The sequence below is a fragment of the Rhamphochromis sp. 'chilingali' genome, assembly GCF_963969265.1.
Source record: "Rhamphochromis sp. 'chilingali' genome assembly, chromosome: 17".
In the NCBI taxonomy this organism is placed as follows: domain Eukaryota; kingdom Metazoa; phylum Chordata; class Actinopteri; order Cichliformes; family Cichlidae; genus Rhamphochromis; species Rhamphochromis sp. 'chilingali'.
The window spans coordinates 11,687,604-11,710,840 of NC_137944.1; the positions used below are offsets into that span (position 1 = coordinate 11,687,604).

The 23,237-nt window shown below is 40.0% G+C and overlaps 2 protein-coding genes across 2 annotated transcripts; both read right to left on the reverse strand.

Annotated features, from left to right (window-relative positions):
• Positions 1-227: 227 nt before the first annotated feature.
• Positions 228-7,055, reverse strand: LOC308383987 (sodium-dependent neutral amino acid transporter B(0)AT1-like; the record flags this gene model as incomplete). Its single annotated transcript, XM_080862272.1, has 12 exons — positions 228-383; positions 624-786; positions 1,331-1,490; positions 1,621-1,825; positions 1,949-2,105; positions 2,712-2,840; positions 2,987-3,099; positions 3,182-3,292; positions 4,427-4,608; positions 4,697-4,834; positions 4,926-5,066; positions 6,857-7,055. The coding sequence occupies 12 exons, from the start codon at positions 7,053-7,055 to the stop codon at positions 228-230; spliced, it is 1,854 nt and encodes a 617-aa protein (XP_080718398.1).
• Positions 7,056-17,160: 10,105 nt separating this feature from the next.
• LOC308384127 (sodium-dependent neutral amino acid transporter B(0)AT1-like) lies at positions 17,161-22,284 on the reverse strand. Its single transcript, XM_080862490.1, has 12 exons — positions 21,983-22,284; positions 21,300-21,440; positions 20,686-20,823; positions 20,416-20,597; positions 20,217-20,327; positions 19,507-19,619; positions 19,289-19,417; positions 19,021-19,177; positions 18,694-18,898; positions 18,448-18,607; positions 17,673-17,835; positions 17,161-17,552 (listed from the first exon to the last, which is right to left on the reverse strand). Exons 1-12 carry the CDS (start codon positions 22,179-22,181, stop codon positions 17,343-17,345), a joined length of 1,908 nt encoding a protein of 635 aa, XP_080718616.1. The 5' UTR covers positions 22,182-22,284; the 3' UTR covers positions 17,161-17,342.
• Positions 22,285-23,237: the final 953 nt, after the last annotated feature.

A 23,237-nucleotide genomic window follows, 5' to 3' on the forward strand; every position in this document is an offset into this window, starting at 1 on the left:
TGTTAGTAATGTCTGTTCAAATGCGTTCCCATGATTATTTTCATGGTGTCTTGAGATAAAATACCTCCCTCTGCCATTATTGCAAATTACTGCACGTGTGTCCATTTCACTCTTGCAAAGAGTGACACCATGGACCAACATGCCTAATACATGTTTTGGCGTGGTGCTGGATGCAGGACGCGCTGTTAAATAATCCTGAATTCTTCTTTGTTCTCTGATGTATTCATTTATAGTCTGGATGACATTTTTTTCTTGTAGCAAACAAAGATCAGCCGACATAATGCGTACATAGGCACTACCAGGCTGGGGACTCCTGCTAAGAGGAAGATAACAGCATAGATCCATGAGGGGTAGGGTATTGATGTCAAAGCTGGAAATGTCTCCTGTAAAAGAACAATGAAAAAAATCCAACAACCTATTATGAGTTTATGCAATAACTTTTCAAACTGGTAAGCTATGTGACTGCTGCCAATTTGCTTATTGTCTTTTGACTTTACTTATGATGATAAATATAAACATTTGGGACGCCATATAATTGCATCAGTGAACATTAAGATACAAAGCAAAACAAAGAGGAGGTGCTTAAGTTGATTCAGTAACTAGGATGGTGGTTGCAAACTTACAGAATTTATGTCCCAGACTAGATAGTTGAGCTGCTTTTGGGCTTGAGTCACCAGGTAGAAAACCAAAATAACCAGGACAATCAGAGGACTGATAAATCGCCACGTAATCTGCCAGAAAATAGAAGGCTTTTGCCCAACCATGAACTTTATGTCCTCGTTGAACCTGCCAAACAAGAAAATTTCAGTTAGCTTCACATCATGTTATACAAAAAATTACCACTTTTTGATGCTGCTTTTCCAAACGGACAAAGAATCTTAATGTCTAAGTTCAGGTATTTCCCTTAATACCTGAACTGTTTGTTTTAGCTTGATATGTGCTGAAATGCCTGCACCAAGCTAACCCCGTTGTTCTTTGTGCTTTGCAGAAAGCTGAGCTACCTTATGCAGCTTAATAGTAGTGAAATGTAAAGCTACTCTTCCTGACACTTTACTTGAGTTTCCAAATATGCAGCTGAAATTAATGGTGTTGGATTGTGTGTCCACAGGTGTTTGTACTTTGCGTCGTAATAAAATGACGGTAAAAGGCTCCGCCCACTTCCTATCCATGTCTTACCATGCAACGACTCTGTGAATGGACTGGAGAAGTGTAGTGGTAGAGTCCTCCGTCAGGAATGAGATATGTGTGTCGACTTTTTATTCTCCCTTAAAATTATTATGCCATAACGCTGCACAGAGCAGCTCTGCTAACAAATGGAAGCACTACTAACCTGTCAATGCCATAGATGTAAACAACAGCTATCATCTCGAACAATCCAATGGTCAGCAGTGGAACAGATCCAGCAAAGTTATCAAAGAGAGTTAACCAATAAATTCCTGATGGTTGTGCAAACAGGAGGCAGATGATGAAGGATACAAAACATGTTGCTCCTAAAAAATAAGAACAATGGATCTTTTGTTAAAAATCCAGCAAGAAACTCTAAAAATGTTCAATTTAAATGTAAAATTCTGAGGAATGCATCAAATGTAGATAAAATAAAATAAAATAAAGCTAAGTTACCAGTCAATATTTCATGGGGACATTTTTGGGGAAATAAATTAAAGTCTTTCAAAGGGACTACGACTCCTTCAATGTTTCCGAAAAGTGTTGAGAGTCCGAGGCAGAGAAGCATGATAAAAAACAGGACAGACCAGGCTGGGGAACCCGGCATTTTGGTAATGGCCTCAGTGAAGACTATAAAGGCCAGACCTGTTCCCTCCACTCCCTGAACAAATGCAATGCAGATTAGAATATAAAATAATAATAATAATAATAATAATAATAATAATAATAATAATAATAATAATATTATCATGGGAACTTAATAGATTTTCATTAAAATAGGCACCTCACTGAGGAGTTTCTGCATGTCACAGGTTTTAATGTCCAGTCCAAAAACAGTATCTGGATTGGAGCTGTTCAGATGATGAAGGGCTGCATTGTAGTTGCTGGCAGTGATGCTGTCTTCAGGGAGTTCAAATCCATTTAGTAACGTCCTGATGTTTCTGATGAGAAATTACATCAGATTAGTAATTCGGGGTTACTATTATCTACTTAAAGGATATGCTTACATATGTTTATAATGGCAATGCACAAATGCAGGTGTTCATCAGGTATTCTTACCATCCCCACAATTGAGTTAAGCATGTTAGCATTTTCTAGTCACATTAAACACATATTTTGCCGTAGCTTGATGTGAATATATAAGGATGTTGTGGTGCTGTGTGCTGACTGACAAACCAGCTGGTGTCATGTCTACAGGCAGACTGCTTGCAATGATGACGATCTCATTAGACTGACTTTAAAACCTTTGTACCTATAACTGAACACTGTGAAGTCAACAAAGAGGATAAAAACCTTTACAACCTTAACTCAATGTTTTGCAGAAAAGAAGCTAATAGTTCTGTTGTGCTAAAGCCAGAATGTTTGTTTTTTACAAGACTTGGGAGAAAATTTTTCAAAAGATGCAAATTACATTTGCTGAAAGCATGGTGTTAAGGGGTAGGGGTACCTGGACGTCACAGGGTTTTTAAATTCCTGGTCAGTAAGTTTAGTGCCTTTTACCAAAAAGTAGTAAACTTTTTCAAAGCCTTAAAATAAGCTTTACTCACTCGTTGATACAGGTGTCATATTTCTCAGTGGCCCTGAAGCCAATGATGGAGTAGGTCACTGTGGCTGCATAGACTGAGGTGAGGCCAGTTACCACAGACAGGATCACAGAGTCTTGCACACAGTTGTTGCTTTGGAAATTAAATGTGCAAAAAGAACAAGGAAACAACAGCCTGACTTTGGTTTTTAGAACATTTTTCAATGACTTATTTTGCCTATTTTTTTTTAAAAGAAATTAAATTAAAGTGAACAAAATGCTAAAAGTGCAGTTCCTTACTGAACAGGGTTGTAGCTTGAGAAGGAAATCAGCCCTCCCCACGCTAAGCCAAAAGCATAAAAGACCTGTGCACCTGCATCCAACCAAGTAGTTGGATTCATCAGCTCTTCCACCTGCAAGAGGGAGACACACACTGACATGTATTTCTGACCTTTAAATTCATACTTTAAAAAAAAATCAAGATTTGAAACATACATCTGGTGTGAAGAGGAACTTTATTCCACTCAGGGCACCTTTAAGAGTCAGTCCTCGGATCAGGAAGATGGCCAGCACTATGTATGGCAAGATGGCTGTGATGTAGACTGCCTGAGGACATTAGAAATGAGAGTGGAACAACTTGTGGGATGGAAATGTAGCTATAACAATTAGCATACAAAATTTCATAATTTACAATGCTTTTTCTTTCTTTTTTTGTGGAAACCTATTCTGGTACTTAGCTTAATGCTATCAATGCATCATATTAAATGTCTTTTTAAAATTCCAGATTTTAAAAATACATTAGATTAATCAGCTTTGTGGTGGAAGTCTTCCACTTTGGTGGTCTAAGAATCTCGTCACTGCTTTTTGCCGATGATGTGGCCCTGTTGCCTTCATCAGGTGAAGACCTCCAGCTTACTCTAGAGCAGTTCACAGCTGAATGTGAAGCAGCAGGAATGAGAATCAGCACTTTGAAATGAGAGGCCACGGATTTCAGCTGGAAAAGTGAGCAGTGCCCACTCTAAGTCAGGGACGAATTACTGCACCAGGTGGAGGAAGTTAAGTATCTCGGGGTCTTGTTCACGAGTGAGGGGAGCGAGGGATTAACAAATGGCTCTGACGTGGATGTGGACGCTGCACCGGACTGTTGTGGTGAAGAGAAAGCTGAGTGTAAAAGCGAAGCTGATGATTTACTGGTCGATCTACATCCCTTACCCTCACCTAAGGTCACGAGCTCTGGGTAATGACGGAAAGAATGAGATTGTGGGTACAAGCTGGAGAAATGAGCTTTCCCCAAAGGGTGACTGGTCTCTCTCCCTTAGTGATAATGTGAGGAGCTCAGTCATTTGAGACGGGCACAGAGTAGAGCTGCCACTCCTCCACATCGAAAGGAGCCAGTTGAGGAGGTTCGGGCATCTGACTAGGATGCCTCCAGGGGCCACCTGGGTGAGGTTTCCTGGCATTTCTTTCCGGACCCCGGCCCTTGGGCAGACCCAAGACATGTTGGAAATGTTATATCTCTCAGCTGGACCAGGATTGTGTTGCACTTCCCCAGATAAGGAGGAGATGCCTAAGGAGATGGAGATCTGGGCTTTTCTGCTCAGGGTACTGTCCCTACGACCAGGCCCCAGATAAGCAGAAGAAAACTGATGGATGGATGGAGGGATGGATACTCACGTTAATGAATAAAATAGGAACATTGGCAGAGTAAAGAGTGATCATTTTATTTAAGGTTCTACAAACCTTGCCTGAAGTACTGATCCCTCGTATGCAGCAGATACAAACAACTGTCCAGGCAGCTAACAGACATATTATAATGGGCCACTGGAGTCCTCCAGAGTCTGCTATTGAGTTAGAAGCATTCAGAGTGACTCTGTAAAAGTAGTAGTCCACCGTGGAGCTCTGCTGGCATTCTGGTATAAATCCTAAAGTGGGAAAAAAAACCCACTCTTAAACATAGCAAAACAGATGCTATGATTTGTGTGTGTGGGATGAAAATCAGTGTACAAATACCTGTCCTGTTTTCATTGAGAGGACAATTAGCCCAAGGCAATGGATCTTGAAAGGAATTGAAGAAATACCACATGATCCAGGCAATTAAGGTGTTGTAGTACAGGGCAACCATAAAGGACACTAACATGGAGCCAATACCTGAGGGACAGCATTAATCATCTATCATCACAATCACTAAAAACCACACACTGGGTATTTTTGGTTTTTTTGCAGGGACCATTTTACTTACCAACACCTGTCAGATATGGGCTGATGGCCCGCCACACTCCCACACTGCCTTTTCTAAGGCGCTGCCCAATAGCAAACTCTAGCAGTAAGAGAGGCATTCCTTCTAGCACCAGCAGAATCAGGTAAGGAATCAAAAATGCACCTGCAAATATATTTAAGTAGGTTAGAGATTGTTAGTATATCATTAACAGGTGAAAGTAACACACAACTGTTTTCAAGCACAGAATTCTGGGGAACAACTAATGCCATGACAGACATACACGACTGTGGGTGTAAGTCATGCACATGAATGTTTTATTCTCAAATCAGTGCTTTATTAACTGAATTAGCCTGTGCTATATGAATAAATCTAAACTGCCTCTAACCATTCACGCGAACAAACAACGGCCAGGTTCTCTTAGAAAATTTAAATACCACCACTAATACTGTTACTACTACTAATCGTCTTATTAAAATTACTTATCATTGCTGGATGTCATCATTTAAAGTCTAATTTCTTTGCTTTTTTTTCTTAACCACAGTGGTTTTCTCATTTCGGTCTAACCGACCATGAGATGTTTTCTTGTTTTTCTTGTAGTCTATTAGTGTTTTAACATATCGGGTTTGATGTCCAATCTTTTTCTTACTTGAGCCACAGTGATCATCTCAGGAAAAATTATATTCAGAACTTTCATTTTTTCAGCCAGAGGCTCTTTTTTTTTCCTTTTACATTTTTGAGGCTTTCATCACTCCAATGGAAAGCTGCGCTTCCTCTTTGAACTTAATAGTTTCAGTTTCTGCTTTCTTGGCATGGTGATGCAAGCTCCTCCCTTGCTACATCATCACCACTTTCTTTGCTTCACCTAGAGGCAAGTGTGTCTATTTAATGGAAAAAATCGGATTTGGTTCAGAATGATTCAGATTCAATTTACGCATGATGGTAAGAACAAAACAGACTGCTTTGCGCATTTCATAAATCTGATGGTAATTTTGTCATATTAGACATATCAGTAAAAGAGGGCCGTTGTACGCTGGACAGAAATAAACAAGGCTCTGAGTTTGTTAAATGAAGTGTTTTCTGTTAGTCTACATTTTAATGCTTTATGTTTTTGACAAGTGTCCGTTTGTCTGATTCTGTCTGATAACGCGACAACACGATGAAGTGTGTAGGAACTTAAAAATGTTCAAAATTCGACATATTTATGATAATTTAAAACATCTTCTAATAAAAGTTATTAATAGCAGTTAGCCATTAGCAACTGTGTGGCCCTAAAAGTTAGATATGCTCTTATGTACAAATACGATGGGCGACGTTTATCACTATGGTTAGTCATAGATGTGTTTGGCTATATTTAGCACTTTTTTTTTGTAGGCTAAAAATAAGATTTCGTGTCAGTGCAACCTGAAAGGTCACATTGCTGTTTTGTATTAATCAGTATACACCATCACTATTGCACAGAAAGGACACTCGTTGCTATAGCTCATGATACTGTGCTTGAGTTAACGATTTAAAAAGAATGATTAAATTACAAAATAAATGCATATTTTAAAAATATTTGAGTGCAATAAGGTAACTGCATAAAAGTCAACACCTGTCATTACATAATTAAGATTGTGTTTAAACTTAACCAGCTGGACTCAGGGGACATCTTGGTGAATAATCATTAATGCAGCTTGACTGCAAACCTAAGGGCACTCTCTTGTATTAATGAATTGGTGACAATTTAACTCCATTTAAGTGTTGGTACAAAGGTCAAGTGATTTTGTTGCAGTTAAAGTTTTAATTATTTAAAGAAAAGCATATTAATATTATTAATAATAATAATAATTATTAGATTAATATAAAAATTACTTCCTGTATACCACAAACACACATTTTTTAAAATCAGTAAATCACTAAATTGTCTGATTATTAACCAGATATGTTATCTTGCCCTTTCTGTCTTAGCTTACCTCCTCCATGACTCTGACATAAGTAAGGGAATCTCCAAACATTACCCAGACCGATACAGAACCCCACACAGGTTAGTATATACTGAGCTTTGTTGTCCCACTTGGGTCTGTCTGCAGCCTCCTGTTTTTCCATCCTCTCCAGATCTTCATGCCTGGGGATTCTGAGATCCAGTCCTGGGTTAGGAAGTACCAGTCTCATGGTGTCCACTGTATACTGAAGCGCACGTTGTGTCTACTGCTGGTGAAGCGTTTGTCAGGGGGGAGTGCATGTGTGTGCGTCGGGTAATCATGAAACGATTTATGACCTTTACTTTATCTGCAGTGTTGGGCAGATTAACCAGACACAGGCACACTCTGTACTTTCTCCTTCATTTATAGCCGTTGAGTTTCTTAGTTTTATTACAAATTAGTTAACAGTCTACATGAACATTTAAAAGAACAGAAATAGGAGCAAAACCCATTTCTCTTGTTGCTATGGTCAGAACTCTTTTTTTATTCTAAGCATCAGTTTTATTTTCATCACTTTTTGTAGCACATTTCTTCTCACTGAAACACTAAATCATTGCTTGAACCATAATCTAAACTGAATCACAAAGATTTTTAACTGACTATAACTGTTTTTTAATATCTATAGCTTATATTGATTGGCATTGGGTTTTACCCATGTCACAATTATGGGCAATCAGCAAAACACACAAACGCACAAAAAGCTGCAGTCTTTAAATTTGTGTTGTGTGTATTTAATCATTTTAGACTTTAGTACAGTGCTTAATCTCCTTTATCAGATGTTTTCTTTTGCTAACATAAGATAAACAGAATAATCTTATAATAAAATAATAATAATAATCTTACTATAATAAGGGTAGCATATGTATGTATATATGTCTGAACAAAATGTTAGACAGATATCGTGAAACGCATGGTAATTATTAACATTTATGTTTTTAAATGAGCGTCTATTATAAATCCAATTTCTTTGCTTTGCTTCTATATTAAGTTCATTTCATCATCCCTACAAATGTTACGTTTTCCCTTTGTGTTTGTATCATGTGCCATAATCAGCATTCATCTCCCGTGCAGAACTGAGACTGAAGACAAATTTGTATCCGGGGCTAAATTTTGTTTGAGTGAGCACTTATTAGTCACAACTAAGGAAATGAGGGCCACTGTGGTTTGGGCAGACAAGACCAAAGGGGAGATGACTGAACATAATGCAACCAAACCAAACACAGCACATCAAAATAAACCAGGGATCGGCAACCTTTCTGATGAGTGCCATCTAAAATTTCCTCAGAAGTCAATGTGCCATATGATTGCATTAGCAATGAATTTAATAACGCTCTATATTAACAGTTACACGCTATATAGAACCACTTTATAGAATCACATTTGTTCGCAGATGTTTGCAGTTATCAGCTATTTTGAAACAAAAAAAGACACTTTTTATCCATAACAAGAACTCCATAACAGCAAATGAGCTGTACGACAGAAAATGCAATGCTATTTATGGTCTCCTCACAACAATGATAAGAAAAATAAACTGGGCCAATATGGCATGTTTGTTAGTACAGAGATACACATGTTAATGTCAGGTAGTGATGTCCAGCAGGTGAAAATGCAAGCACCATGAACACGCACAGCTATGGATTCCAGCTGCGTTCGTAGTTCTGCAAACTTTGACCCCCACAGAGAAGGGCAGGGCGATATGGCCAAAAATATTTATCACGATGTAGATTTGAAAATTTGCGATAACGATATAACTGACGATATAATTGACACGAAACAAAATACAACTCCACAACTTTATTAGTGGGAAAAAAAACCCATCAATTTCTTCTTGTTTAAACAAGCAGCTGTTTATTTTAATGTGCATTACAGCCACACAAAATTGAACAGTGGTTATCCTGTTATATACATGGTTATGGATAACCATGTATATCCACAAAACTTAAGAGGTGCTTTGCAACAAAAGTGCAGTGTGCAAAATCAATAAGTCAAATAATAATATTGCACAAACTCTTGAGTAAAAACAAAACAAACAAAAACATAGATAAATTATGCTACATTTTCTACATTTCAAGTTTTAAGATTCTTTGTCAGAAACACTAACATGTTCACAGATGCGGGCTTAAGGGAGGACCTTTGACAAGTTACATCATTTCCACCTGTGCTGAACAACCTTTGAGATGCAGAGCTAGTTGCTGGAATGCAGAGGTATTCCCTAGCTAATCTGCTGATGTGGGGAAAGTTTACTGTGTGAACTTTCCACCACGAAAGAGGATCACACTCACTGTCTGCTGGTGGACTATTCACATAACTGCGCAGTTCAGATGATAACCTCTCTGCAGTTACCTCTATCTTGACACTAACTGGTCCCTTCAAAAAAAACTCCCGAGACTCTTCTTTGGCTTTTTAACAGCTCCCTGACTTGTTTGGTCTTCAGTAGATATATGAGGTGTTTCTGAAAAACCTGTGGCTGTGCTACCCTGGTGTGACACAAGATGCTCTAGTTCACTCATGACTTGAACTTTGATGGCTTCGCTTTCACTCTCACAGAAATATTCTGTATGAAACCGTGGATCGAGGAAAGAAGCCATGTTAACAAGCCTCTCTGTGACACTGTCTTTGTAGCTTTTGTTCATGTAATCAAGTATTGCTATTTTGATGTCTTTGGTCAGCTCAGTGTCACCTTCTTTTACTTTTAACATGTCATTGTTAAACATCTGAAGAACAGGCTTAACACATGAAATGGTTACATACTCTTCAGCAGAGAAAGCATCTGTAAACTCCAGGAGTGGACTCAATGCAGTGCTGACCAAGTCAAGCACTTCAATGTCTTGCCATGGCAACATGAGGTGCCTTGTGGTTTTATCAGCTGCTAAGACCTGTGTTATAGCTTTTTCGTGTTCCAGCAGCCGTTGGATCATTCTCTGCTTTGAACCCCAACGAGTGCAACATTCAGTTATGAGTTTGTGTTCTGGTAGGCCCAGTTCCTTTTGGGCAGCCTGCAGAGCTTGCTGGCACTTCCAGCTGTGGCCAAAAGCAGCAACAATCTTCTTTCCCACTCCAACTGCCCATTTGATCCTTGGGTCCTTCACACTTCTTTCTAAAAGACATACATTTAAAAGGAAACACAGTTCATTACTCAACAGCAATATCAATGCGGTGTGGAATGTGTGACATTTAAGTTTTATGTATAACACACAATTATTTACACACACATATAGACACACATATTTATTAGGGGTGCAACGATACTCGTATCGATATTGAACCGTTCGATACAGTGCATTCGGTTCGGTACGCATATGTATCGAACAATAAAATATTTTTAATTTATTTTATCAACTTTTCTTCTGACGATGCTGTCTGTGTTGAGCGCTCAGTGGATCTGCGTTCGACTACTCCGCCTAGACTGCACTGTCGAGTGCAGATCCACTGAGCGCAGCGCAAGCTAGCAAGACAGAAGCTAAGCTCGTTGCAACATGGCAACTACCTCAACGCTACCCGAAATTGAACCTCCCCCACCCTCATTCAGATCTGGCGTTTGGAACTATCTTGGTTTTCATGTGAAGCATGACCCTGATGGTAAGCGCGTCATGGACAAAAGTAAAACAGCATGTCGTATGTGCCACGCAATGCTCAATTTGTGGGAACTAGTGCATTAGCGCAGTTAGCTTGTTAACGTGTTGACGCCGTCCAGCCCCAAGCACAGGGCGATCCGCGGTAACTTGTTAACGGAGATTTGCCGCGTTATGGCTTTAATGTCATTTTAACGAGATTAACGCTGACAGCACTAGTGGGAACACAACGAATATGACTGCACATTTACGCCGACATCATCCTAGTGCAAAGACAAGTGGAAGCAGACAAAAACGACAAGCATGCTACAAACTTTACCCGAGTCATTTAGATAGCCGTTAGCACATGATTCTCCTTATGGGGACCTGATATGTTTAATATGCTGCTGAAAGTATATGGGAATGGTTGGTGATATTAAAGTCCTGTTTGTGGCACATTAGTATATGTGAGGGGGCAAACTCCTCAAGATGGGTGGTGACCATGGTGGCCATTTAGAAGTCGGCCATCTTGGATACAACTTTTGTGTGACACATCAAACTTATTGGTAATGTCACAAGAAAAACAATGGTGTGCTTGGTTTCAACGCAACTTTATTCTTTCATGAGTTATTTACAAGTTTCTCTTTGTTCACAGCCATTGACACGTCGAAGAGGTTAACACGTGAGGAGCAGATCAAAATTGTGTTGATATCTGGTGAACGCAGTAACCGGGTCATTGCAGCAGATTTCAATGCAAGACACCCTACGAGACCACCCATCTGCCATGCTACAGTTAGCAAACTGCTTGCTAAGTTTCATGAAACTGGTTCAGTGTTGGATTTGCCAAAATGTGGATGCAAGAAAACTGTCACTAATGAAGAAACATCAGTGGCTGTCCTAGCTTCATTCAGAAAGAGCCCACAGCGTAGCACTCGCCGCATGTCACTGGAGAGTGGCATTAGTCGAACATCCCTTCGGCGGATATTAGCTACTCACAAATGGCACCCTTATAAACTCCAGCTACTGCAGCATCTCAACGAGGATGACCCAGATCGGCGCACAGAATTTGCAGAATGGGAAAATCAAAAATTGGAACAGGACCCTCAGGTCACGCAGAAGATTTTGTTCAGTGATGAGGCAAACTTTTATGTGAATGGTGACGTTAACAAACAAACCCACCGCTATTGGTCTGACACTAACCCACATTGGATGGATCCCTCCAAGACTGTTGGAACAACAAAAGTGATGGTTTGGTGTGGTATGTGGGGTACAATGATAGTGGGTCCATTCTTCATCTATGGAAACCTCAAGACCACTGGATATTTGAAATTTCTACACGATGATGCGTTTCCCTCTTTATGCCTGCATGTTCCCTGAGTTTTTCCAGCAAGATGGTGCACCACCACATTATGGGTGCCAGGTCCGAGCATTCCTAGATGAACAGTTTCCTGGAAAGTGTATTGGTCGTCGTGGGCCAGTTGAATGGCCCCCAAGGTCTCCTGATCTGACCCCCTTAGACTTTTATCTTTGGGGTCATCTGAAGGCAATTGTCTATGGTGTGAAGATACGAGATGTGCAGCACCTGAAACTACGGATACTGGATGCCTGTGCTGGCATTTCTCCTGCGGTGTTGCTATCAGTGTGTGAAGAGTGGGAGAAGAGCGTTGCATTGACAATCCAACACAATGGGCAGCATATTAAACACATTTTATAAGTGGTCAGTAGCTTGTAAATAACTCATGAAAGAATAAAGTTACGTTGAAACCAAGCACACCATTGTTTTTCTTGTGACATTACCAATAAGTTTGATGTGTCACATGGTCCTCTTCCTACTGAAAAAACAAAAGTTGTATCCAAGATGGCCGACTTCTAAATGGCCACCATGGTCACCACCCATCTTGAGGAGTGTGATGGCCAAACCCATGGCCACACTCTAAAGTCGGTAACTTTTGTATTTTCATTCTTCATTTGAACATAGTAATACATTTTAGTTGCCAATAACTTTATTGATTGGTTTGGATACATTTGTTCTATTTGTAAGCGCGCACATTTAGTTTACTTATGTATTCATACTACTTCATTTCTTTGCTTTCTGACTAACTTTTGTCTTTTTATTTCTTACCTGCCATTATCCCTGGGAGTTGCTGGACAAAAGATGGTAGCCAGGGTTTGAAACCATTAAATACAAAGGAAGATAATTGGACCACACCACCACTTCCTGCTGAAGGGGGGAATGTGTGTTTTCTTTACTTTAAAAACAAAGTATTTGTATTTAATTAAATATTTGAGTTTAGGGTTTAATGGGGTTTTTTGATTTTCTTCTTTAGTGTTTAGTTTATTAATACTGCATCGTTTGTGATTTATGATTGTGTTTTGTTTGTTACCCCTCATGTGTCACAATGGTCTGATCAGCCATTATATATACCCTTGTATGTCATTTCATGCTTAGGTCAATTATGTGTGTTTGAGCAGTCATTTGCCTGGTTAAGTTTGCAGTCTTTGCCTGAGTTCAGTTTTGTTTCTTTGACCTCTTTTATGAGCTCAACATTTATTACTTTTGTAAATATAATTTTTTGGGGTTAAATAAATGAAAATTATATTTTTCTAATAATTCCTGGGACTCCTCCTGTTTTTCAACTCGGTCCATCACAAGGAGTTTGCCCCCTGACATATACTAATGTGCCACAAACAGGACTTTAATATCACCAACCATTCCCATTTTATTACAGTGTATCCATATAAATGGCCCACCCTGTATATATATCTTGCAGCACAAGTACCCACATTCAGAGATCAATAACACAAACAGTATTATTACCATTTAAACTAATACAATAAGTGCTTAATCTGACGTTATAATTAACTTACCTATTGCAATGTGCAGGCGATGTCTGAAGCATGAAAGTCTGGTCCAGTTGTTGAGTGCAACGGCTTTCACAATGTTGGCCCCGTTGTCTGTCATCACACACACTTGTTTGAGCTGAGGAACTCTTTTAAGACTTTGGCTATATTTTCCCCAGTATGGTCCTCGGGGAAAAAAACTTGTTTTGAGGCACTTGTTTTGTAGCTTCCAGTCTTTGTCCACATAATGTATTGTGAGGCTCATGTAGGGGTCCGATGTTCGGCTTGACCACATGTCCGTGGTGGACGCACTCCACTGAAGATAACGCATTTGACACCTCAGTACTTTAGAGAAGTATTTCTTGGTGGGTAGCTTGTAGCGTGAATTGAACGTTTTAAGCATCTTTTTGAAACCTTCTCTTTCCACACTATGAATAGGCATCATGTCCCTGGCTAAACAATGTGTCACTGCATTAGTTAGTTCCCCCCAGCGTTTGCTAGTTTTGTCATAAGGCATGCAGCTATTTAAAGCTACGTTGATTGTTTGAGGCATTTTGTTGGGTAGATAGCTTGGACTGGGAGTACTGTAAGATGCTAGTTCAGATTTGCCGCTACCACTCCCCGGAGTGTCGGCCGCATGCGGCTTTTTAGTCTTTATTTTGCGGCTCTGGGTGGTTTGGGAAAATAAATTAGAAGTATTTAGCTGAAGTGTATTTTATTTGTGTTTAGTTCTTTTTTTAACTTGTACTTCTAAATTGGAAGATTATTGTGATTTTGAAATATAAAAATTTAATTATATCTTATTATTTTTTCATCGCTCAAAATAAGCGTCACGCTCGCGGAAGCCGAAACGCCGTGCATTTATCGAGACTTTCGACCCCAGGTAGGCCAATTATGGATCTTCATATCCACATTATGTCGGCAGCTATTCTCCACCGTGAACTACGTTAAAAACAAACACCGCTCACGCCCCACAGATGACAGCTTACAGTCCTGCGTAAAGATGAAAGCCCCGATTTGCAGACGCTGTGCGCAGAGGTTCGGGACCATAAGTCTTATTGTAAACATATCACGACAGACCCGACGATGTTTGCATGAACATGCTTTTCAGCATCTCTTTATTGACCGCTTTTCACACACGGTTGCTGTACGCATACAGCCGGCTGTAGCTTTTCAGCTCACAGCCCGACACATACCAACACAACAGCATAGAGAGCACAGACTTTAAGGTGGCGAGGCGTGATTACGGGTGCCGCTCAGGTAGACCACGCCCCGCCACACACATTAACCAGGTAAAATACATATTTAGGCATAATTTTGCAAATATCTTTTTTTTTTTTTTTTTTTTTTAGCCGCATAGTGCTTTTTTCCAATTACTTTTTAAAAGTCAGGTCAAGGCTCCAAAAGCCCAAAGGCGATATAAGGGTGGCGGCTCACAACAGTTTTTGTTTGCTACATGGATCATTTTAGTTCAGCTGGGTGTCTTTACTTTTGTTATATTTCTTTAAGAGTTCAAAATGTGTTAATTACATAAATAAAATGTAATTTTCTCGGTAGCACTTCATGGATTTCATAAGCAACACTTTAGTTGCTCTGTGGATTCTTTTAAAAAGCAATTAAAAACTTTTCTTTTCAAACAAGCCTTTTGTTGATCTACGTATTTTATATTCTTTATTTACATTTGATCTTTTACATTGTGTATAATGTCTGTTGATTGTATTGTTTATTTTAATCTTTGTGTACAGCGCTTTGTGACTGCCTTTCTGTGAAAAGCGCTTAATAAACTTTACTTACTTACTTTAGTTGTTCATACAAAGAATAAAGGTAAAAAAAACAATATATGCAGTGTTATCTTCATTTTAGATGTCAAAAAGTATTTGCGGCTCCCAGTGTTTTCTTTTGCGTGGAAACCGGGTCGAAGTGGCTCTTTGGGTGTTAAAGGTTGCAGACCCCTGCCATAGGCCATATATTACCCACGACTCACGTATAGACCCACTGAGAGAGCTAACCCAGTACACAGTTATACCCAACCACATGGCAGGAGAGTTAGCTTAGCTTAGCCTAGCGCCCGCTAGCGGCACAGACAGAAACATAGTAATTTCCCCCCTAACCTCAGTTACAGTCCCAAACACATCTTATTATCACATCGTCACACATCACAAACTTAACGTTGCTCATTAACGCACACTTTTCACGGAATGACCACTTCTCTGCTGGTAATCCGGAGCAGAAAAGCTCAGGTGCCTTGCCCACGTTTCTCCCTGCCCATAGTCTCTCTCATACAAAGCGGTAGGGTGACCTCTACTGGCCACTCTAAAAAAACTACAGGTGAACTAACAACTGAACAACAACCGTAACTACGGGGCCTTTTGTACAGCCGCCCCCAAATGTATGGAGTACATTTGCTCACAACAAAAGGCAACTTTACAAACAAAGTCACTATGATTGCCTTCTGTCTTCGTCCGGGAGGGCAGGCAGTGCCACCAGCCTCGCCACAGGTCGGGTGAAGGTCCTGTCTTTCACCTTGATGTCAGCAGACCTGATGTGCCCGTCTGCACCGGGGTGGACTTTGGAGATGCGACCCACGAGCCAGGAAGTGCGAGGCAGCTGAGGATCTACGATCATCACCACCAAACCTTCTGTGACATCCGCGGGGGATGACTGCCATTTCTGCCGCAGCTGCAGGCTTGGAAGGTACAGCCGGATGAATCGAGACCAGAAGTGGTCAGCCAGCACCTGCTGAACACTAACACCAAAAACTCCATCTCCGCATGGCGGAGGTTTCATCATGGTTTGGGGTTGCTTTGTCCCAGTTGCCTTGCAGCCATCGATACTGGTTTCATGACCAATTGTTATTGCTGGGTGCTATAATACTTCAATGAGCCAAAGAACACAGTGAAAAAGACGAGCTCTGATGAAGAGTGATGTACAAAACATTCCAGAAATACTGAGAAACTGAAACACTTTTACAAAAGTCCTGCTGCTCATCGCAGAACTTTCACGAGCGGCTACTGAAAACATCTCATGGACGCTGCTAAAGAAAGTATAAGAGTTAATCAATTCAATATTTAGTAAGTCAAACATATGACATGATCGGTGTGCTCAGTGTGTTCAAATAATGACATGAAAAGCTCCGTTGTTTGTGCTAGTTTAGTCAGACAACGTTTATCAATAGTTGTGCCTCAAGTTAGGATCAGTGCAGAAATTTCACAAACCTTTTCTTGGAACTGTACATCACAAGGTAGAAGTTTACAACAGTCCGCCTTAAAAACACAATAACCAAACAACACAAAAGGGGGCTGAATGGTAGCGAGGCCTGTATTCTTCGTTTTTTTCCAGCTTAAAAAAATCTAAGACATTATTACAGTGTGTAAAAATCTTACTTAATCCAAGGATTATTTACAAAATATTAAAATAAACCTCATGTATATAGAGGCACTCGGCACACCACAGGAAAATGCAACATAAAGTGTCTGAGTAATATGCTGGGTTGCCACGTGACACCAAAGCATCTTCAGTTCATCTTTGCATTGATTGAATGAATGAATACCATTCTTCTGAAAGATTTAGTGACTGCAAAGCCATCACTCTAGGGAACGATGGTCAGGATTTGTCCCATAATTAGTCATTTGTCTGTATTAGACATACATGCGTGGTACATTTAAAATATCAAAAGAATAGTTATATATTCAACCACTGACTGGTTAACTTAACATTACTACTTTCTGTGGGTACAGGAGAAACATATCAGACCGGCTCACCCATTTTTTTTTCTTTGTGCACTCCATACAGATGCAATCTGAGAACATGTTAATTATTGAGCTTTAGATGCTTGTAAGCATATTTTATGAACAGAGCAGGTCAACCTGTTTCCTTCTGCCAAGATAAGCTAAGCAGCCATTGGGTGTCCTGTAGCCCTATAATAAATCTCCCAAAGTGCACAATCATGCAGAAACTAACTAACAACTTAAAAATACACATCTGTTTTTCAAAGATAATAGTCAGCAGTCGCAATCTTGTGCATAGAACACATCAATAAAAGCAAGTACACATCAGTCACATTAAACAATCAAGGCGACATCAACCTAGAACTTTGCTTTGCCGTTCATTTCTATTTTGGCTGAGATAGTGTCCACTGGGTGATCTTTGTAGCTTTTGTCCTTGCAGCACTTCCTCTGGAAAAATTTAAAGAGCGCAAAAATGGGGATGGCCAGACTGGGAATTCCAGCAAGGATAAAGATGATGGCATAGATCCAAGAGGGATAGGGACGTGCTTCCAGTATGGGAAAGCTCGCCTGTGATCGGGATCAACAAAAAAGTTACATTTTGCAGCACAAAACATCAAACTACATCTTTATTCCTGCAGTTACTGTATGTAAAAACTTGTTGTAAACTACTGTGAACAACAAACTTACCGCTTCCTCGTCCCACACCAGATAGGTTAAATCTTTGGTGACTTGGGTAACAAAGTAGAAAATTAGGATGAAGATCATAAGGAGTGGGCTAATCACTCTCCATGTTGCCTGCCAGAAAATATTGGGCTTGTGGCCAACCATAAATTCAATGTCCTTGTTGAACCTGTTTGAAAGCAATAAGAGGGAGACATACATACGTGTAAAAATCATCCATAAAAGGCAACCTTGTAGATTTTATTAGTTACAGTAAATAAAGCATCACATGTCACTGTTTGCTCAACTGGCTGATACCAAAGCAGACTGTAGTCTGTTATTTTTCTCTAAGCTAACTTTGAGTCCAAATTGACAACATTAAAAGATGTATATTACACCACCTTTTTTGCACCTTTTCTTCTAACTATTAGATAATTGTTATAAATAAGTCAACTTAACTGCTTTCATGTGCATGGTCAGAAACTCTAAGCCAAAAGTACATTTTACACATTCCTCCCCTTCCTGTTGCAACATTAAAACACACTTCTGCTGTGATGAGTTACATTATCTCTACTGCAAGGTCAGAAGGCAACACTTTGTTTGAACTCTAACAAGAACTGTTGGTTGCCTCACTGAACACTGACCTTTTCTGCCTCTTATGAAAATACCAGGAAAGCGAACTTTCCCATAATGACAAGTACAAACATGATTCTGTTTAGATGGTCGGATGTTTGATAAAGTACCTAGAAGGTCATTACTTTGGAAGCTGACTCAATGATCACCTAAGGACGGGCACACTTACCTATCAATCCCATAGATGTAGATAACTGCAAACATTTCACAGAAACCGATGATTAGGAGGGGGATTGAGCCTGCAAAGTTGTCAAAAAGAGCTAGCCAGTAGTTCCCAGAGCGTAGGGTGAATATGAGCCCAAGAGCAAAGGATATTAAGCAAGTAAGACCTGAAAAAACAACACAAGCAGGCGGTTACAATCATACCCAGTTTTCCATGGTGGTTATGAAGAAGTTCTCAATGTGAGAAAGTTACCAGTAAAAACTTCTTTAGGCCAAGTTTGAGGAAGAACTCTAAGGTCTTGAAGGGGAACCACCACTCCCTCAATGTTCCCAAACATAGTTGAAAGGCCGAGACAGAAGAGCATGATGAAAAAGAGGACTGCCCAGAGAGGTGAAACAGGCATCTTGATGATGGCCTCTGTGAAAACGATGAAGGCCAGGCCCGTTCCCTCCACACCCTGAAGCGGTACAGGGCAAATCTTTCAAGTTCTGAATCGATTTTGAATCATTTTTGTGACACTCAAACTGGGCAAATAATCAGGGAATTAACAGGATACAAAAAAATAAAGGCTCCACTGACCTGACTGAGTAAATTCTGAATGTCGCAGGTTTTTAAGGGCAAACCTTGGATGATATCTGGATTTGTCTGATTTAGGCTGGTCAGAACCTGATCGTAGTTCTCTATTGTGATGGAGGTTTCAGGGTAGTCAAAGGCATTGATGAGATGCAGGATGTTACTGAAAAAAAGTAAGAAAAAACTCATATGAGTCTATCTAGATACAAGTAAATCTCACTCTCTCATTTTTCCCCCTATTGTAATGTCATCTTTTGTGCAAACTGAAACTCACTCTCCCTGGCATTCATCAAATTTCTGCGTTGCCCTGAAACCGATGATGGAGTAGATCACCGTTGCAGAGTACACCGAGGTGCAGCCATTGATGATGGAGATGAGAACGGCGTCTTGCTCACAGTTGTTGCTGCAAGTAGATTTTAAAGGGACATAGCGTGAGGACACTTGCTGGACAGTGAGTTCCATTATGACTGTGTAATCAAGACCTTTACTCACTGAACAGAGTTGTAACTGGAGAAAGAGATGAGGCCCCCGAAAGCCAAGGAGAAGGAGTAGAAAACCTGAGCTCCTGCATCCAACCAAGTCTGTGGATTCATTAACTCATCCACCTAAAGAGAATCCAAAGATAAGCATTCTTATTGAGCTGTGAGCAGATTTCTGACCTATACAGAATTTTAAAACGGACACTTTCCCACCTCACTGGCTGTTGTTAGTTAATAATCTAAGAGGGTACACACAATGCACAATTGCACAATTGTCACCAGGTAATTTGGCTTTAAAGTGCCTATCTAGATTACTTATGTATTGGAATTTACAGTACTAACTGTGCTGCGTTTCAGCCTTCAGTATCAGCTTTTATATCAGCTTTTATCAGTCCTGTGATAAAGGTTTACTGCTCTCATGTTTCAGGCCTGGGTGTCTTAAAACGGCAAATAATAGCTTAAAGAAATAGGCTTGTATCTCTGTAAGTACACTTTCTAACAGTTATATAACCATATATTACTGTAATGTCTGTGCAATAAATATGAGCCTTCAGCCATCTAGCTTAGCTAAGCATGAAGAGTGGAAACAATGAGGTCCAGGTTTCACTGACGTTATTGAGTAATTCTCCACAGACGTTGTAAAACTGTACAAAAACCATAATGACAAATAAGTTCATCTTGTCCCTTCTGATTCTTGTGACATGTGATACATTGAACCCTTACATCTGGTGTGAAGAGGTACTTTATTCCCTCTGTAGAGCCTTTGAGAGTCAATCCTCTGATGAGGAAGATTGTGAGGACAAAATATGGGAGAGTGGAGGTGATGTAGACAGCCTGAAAAAAGAAAGATGGCACGTGTATATCTGAGCAAACCTACATGTAAAAATCACTTCCTTTTCTTAGACATTGTGATTTTTCAGACCTTGCCAGAAGTCTCAATGCCACGAATGCAGCACACATACAGCAGAGTCCAGGCAGCGAACAGGGCCAGCACCATCCACCACTGCAAACCTCCAGAGTCATCAATGGCTGCTGAAGTGTTCAGAGTCTCTCTGTACCAGAAGTAGTCAACAGTGGTGCTCCGTGCGCACTCAGCCACTAAACCTGCAAACGGCACAAGCAAGAGCAACTTGATGGCAGGCTAATCATCGCATAACGTTCTATTGTAACCTCTTGTTAGATGAAGGCACACCTGTGCTGTTAGCATTGAGAGGGCATTGGCTCCAAGGCAGAGGATCTTGAAAGGAGTTGAACAGGTACCACATGATCCAGGCCATGATGGTGTTGTAATACAAACCGACCAAAAATGAGACAAGTAACGATGCAATGCCTGCAAAAGAATGAAGAAAGCAGTGGAAAAACTCACAGTGATTATCTGCTTAAGATGTGGGCCATGTTTGCTAGCTTATTTTAGCATGACAGCATAGTAAGTGCTATGTTTATATATGTTACATATGATATATGCTTGGCAGGAATTTGGTCTCATTATGGTGCTCAGTGTACACTTAAGTGATCCCAATATTGAGTGTTTTTTTCTAAATGCTTGGATAGGAATGATTACTCGGTCTGTATTTTGTATTAAAACCTAGCTTGAGTAACCGTTGCTGCAAAAGCAAACCTAATGGAAGAACAGAACAATTCCATCCTCTAAAAACTCTAAATTAGTTAATACATGAGATATTTAGCCATTACGGGAATTATAACTTATTGCTGTCTGTGGAGCCATTTTGCCAACATAGACACAATAAAACACAAAGATACGAAGGCGCACACACCCACACACATGCATGTTTTTTTTGTACACACCAACTCCAGTCAGGTAAGGGTTGATTGCTCTCCACACTCCCACGCTGCCTTTTCTCAGGCGCTGACCAATGGCAAACTCTAAGTGCAGCAGCGGGATTCCCTCCAGAACCAACAGGATAAGGAACGGGATCATAAACGCTCCTAAAAGCACAACATTCACATTCATAATGAATTAGCAAAGTGGTGAGATTTTCACTTTATTAGACACTTTAACAAAGGAAACTAAGCACAAAGATACTTGTAAACTGTGAAAAGCAGCTTTTTATTAGCTAAACTAGGAACTGTACAAACCAAGAATAAGACTCACACATTACCTTTCCCATAGCATTTATCTCAAGAAAGACTTTATTTTTTTGAGTTTCATTAAATAGAAATAAAATTCAATAAAAATCTAGTCAGCATCTATATCTGATTATTTATGGTGAATAAAACGGGCATTTCCATAATTCATACCGTGGGGTTCTTTGTGTTGATACAACATGTCTGCATGCTTTGTCCTATCACTTGGTTGTAACCTTTTAACAAAAGCATTTCTCAAATGGTATAATTTCTTTCCAATCACTAAAATCCATAGTGTCCTTTTGTTAGCAAAAACAAAGTAAATCCACTGATATTTTCTTTTGTGGCATCTAGTCTATATTCAAATATCTTTCACATCTACTGCCCCACACATCCCTGCATACCTCCTCCGTGGCTTTGACACAGGTACGGGAACCTCCAGACGTTACCGAGTCCCACGCAGAAGCCCACGCAGGTGAGGAGGTACTGGGCTTTGTTGTCCCATTTGGGCCTGTCCCCAGCCTCCTCGGTTTCCATCCTTTCCAAATCTTCATGAGATGGGATTCGGTCATCCAGTCCTGGGTTTGGTAATTTCAGCTTCATGGTGGCTTGCTGTAAACCTCCTCCGTGCAAAAAAGAAATTGGAAATAAGAGCTTCTGTGTCTCTCTTTAATAAGAAGTTCTGTTACTTTTGTAAATTTTTAAGCAACTGAGAGGATTCAGAAGTAAACCTCCTCTGTGCAGTCGGCTCCTGAGTCTCCGAGGACTATCTCTCTCTCTCTCCTCCCTCTCTCTGAGTCCTTTATCCCTACTGTGTGTCCAGGTGAGGGACACTGAGGCATTTACTGTGACCCGTTGCACCTAACTTGTGGTTATCAGTCACTTGTCTTAACCTGTGTTATATTATATGATGTCAGCAACTTTAAGCGGAAAAAGGTGCAACCTTGTTCTTAGTGGTTAATACATTACACGAGATGCTGCCAATAACCCTTTCCCTGGGCGAAGAGTGATTGGGTGAATTCTAATAACGGAAATGATACAATATAAACCTCTATCTTTACCATCGGGTCACGTTTTTGTAATCCCTGATAAACTAGATGGCTTATTTCTTGCTACAATAAGAACATTATTCGGTCTGTGAAAGCTCATTTGTGACTTATTTTAAATGATAACCATTAAAGTATTTTTAAAATGATCACAGAGTTGTGGAAGTGATTTTTTTCTCTAAGTTTATACCATGTTTACCTCACAGTATGATTGTCAAGTAGTTCACGGCCCTTGTAAACCTTATCAGTGTTGCTCTCTAACGTAATAACTAACTAATGAAAGGCTGGCATCAACATTTACGGAGTGGTGCATTTCCACTATCAATGTAACTGGCAGTCACACTCAGGGAGTAAAGTGGGACTTGGCTAAATAATGGGGCAGTAGAAGGTAAATATTAAGGTGGAGTTTGGAAAGTGTCACTAAAGAAAATCATCAGATTAACCCTTGTGTTGTCCTCGGGTCATTTTTGACCCTAAAAGAACTCTTTTTTTTTACCATGTTGTGGAAAGGAATGACCAGTAGAACAATGCACATATTGTCCTCTAATATAATGAGGAGGAAGAATCAACGATCAGGAGGATCCAGGATTAGAAGATAAAGAAAATATTGCCA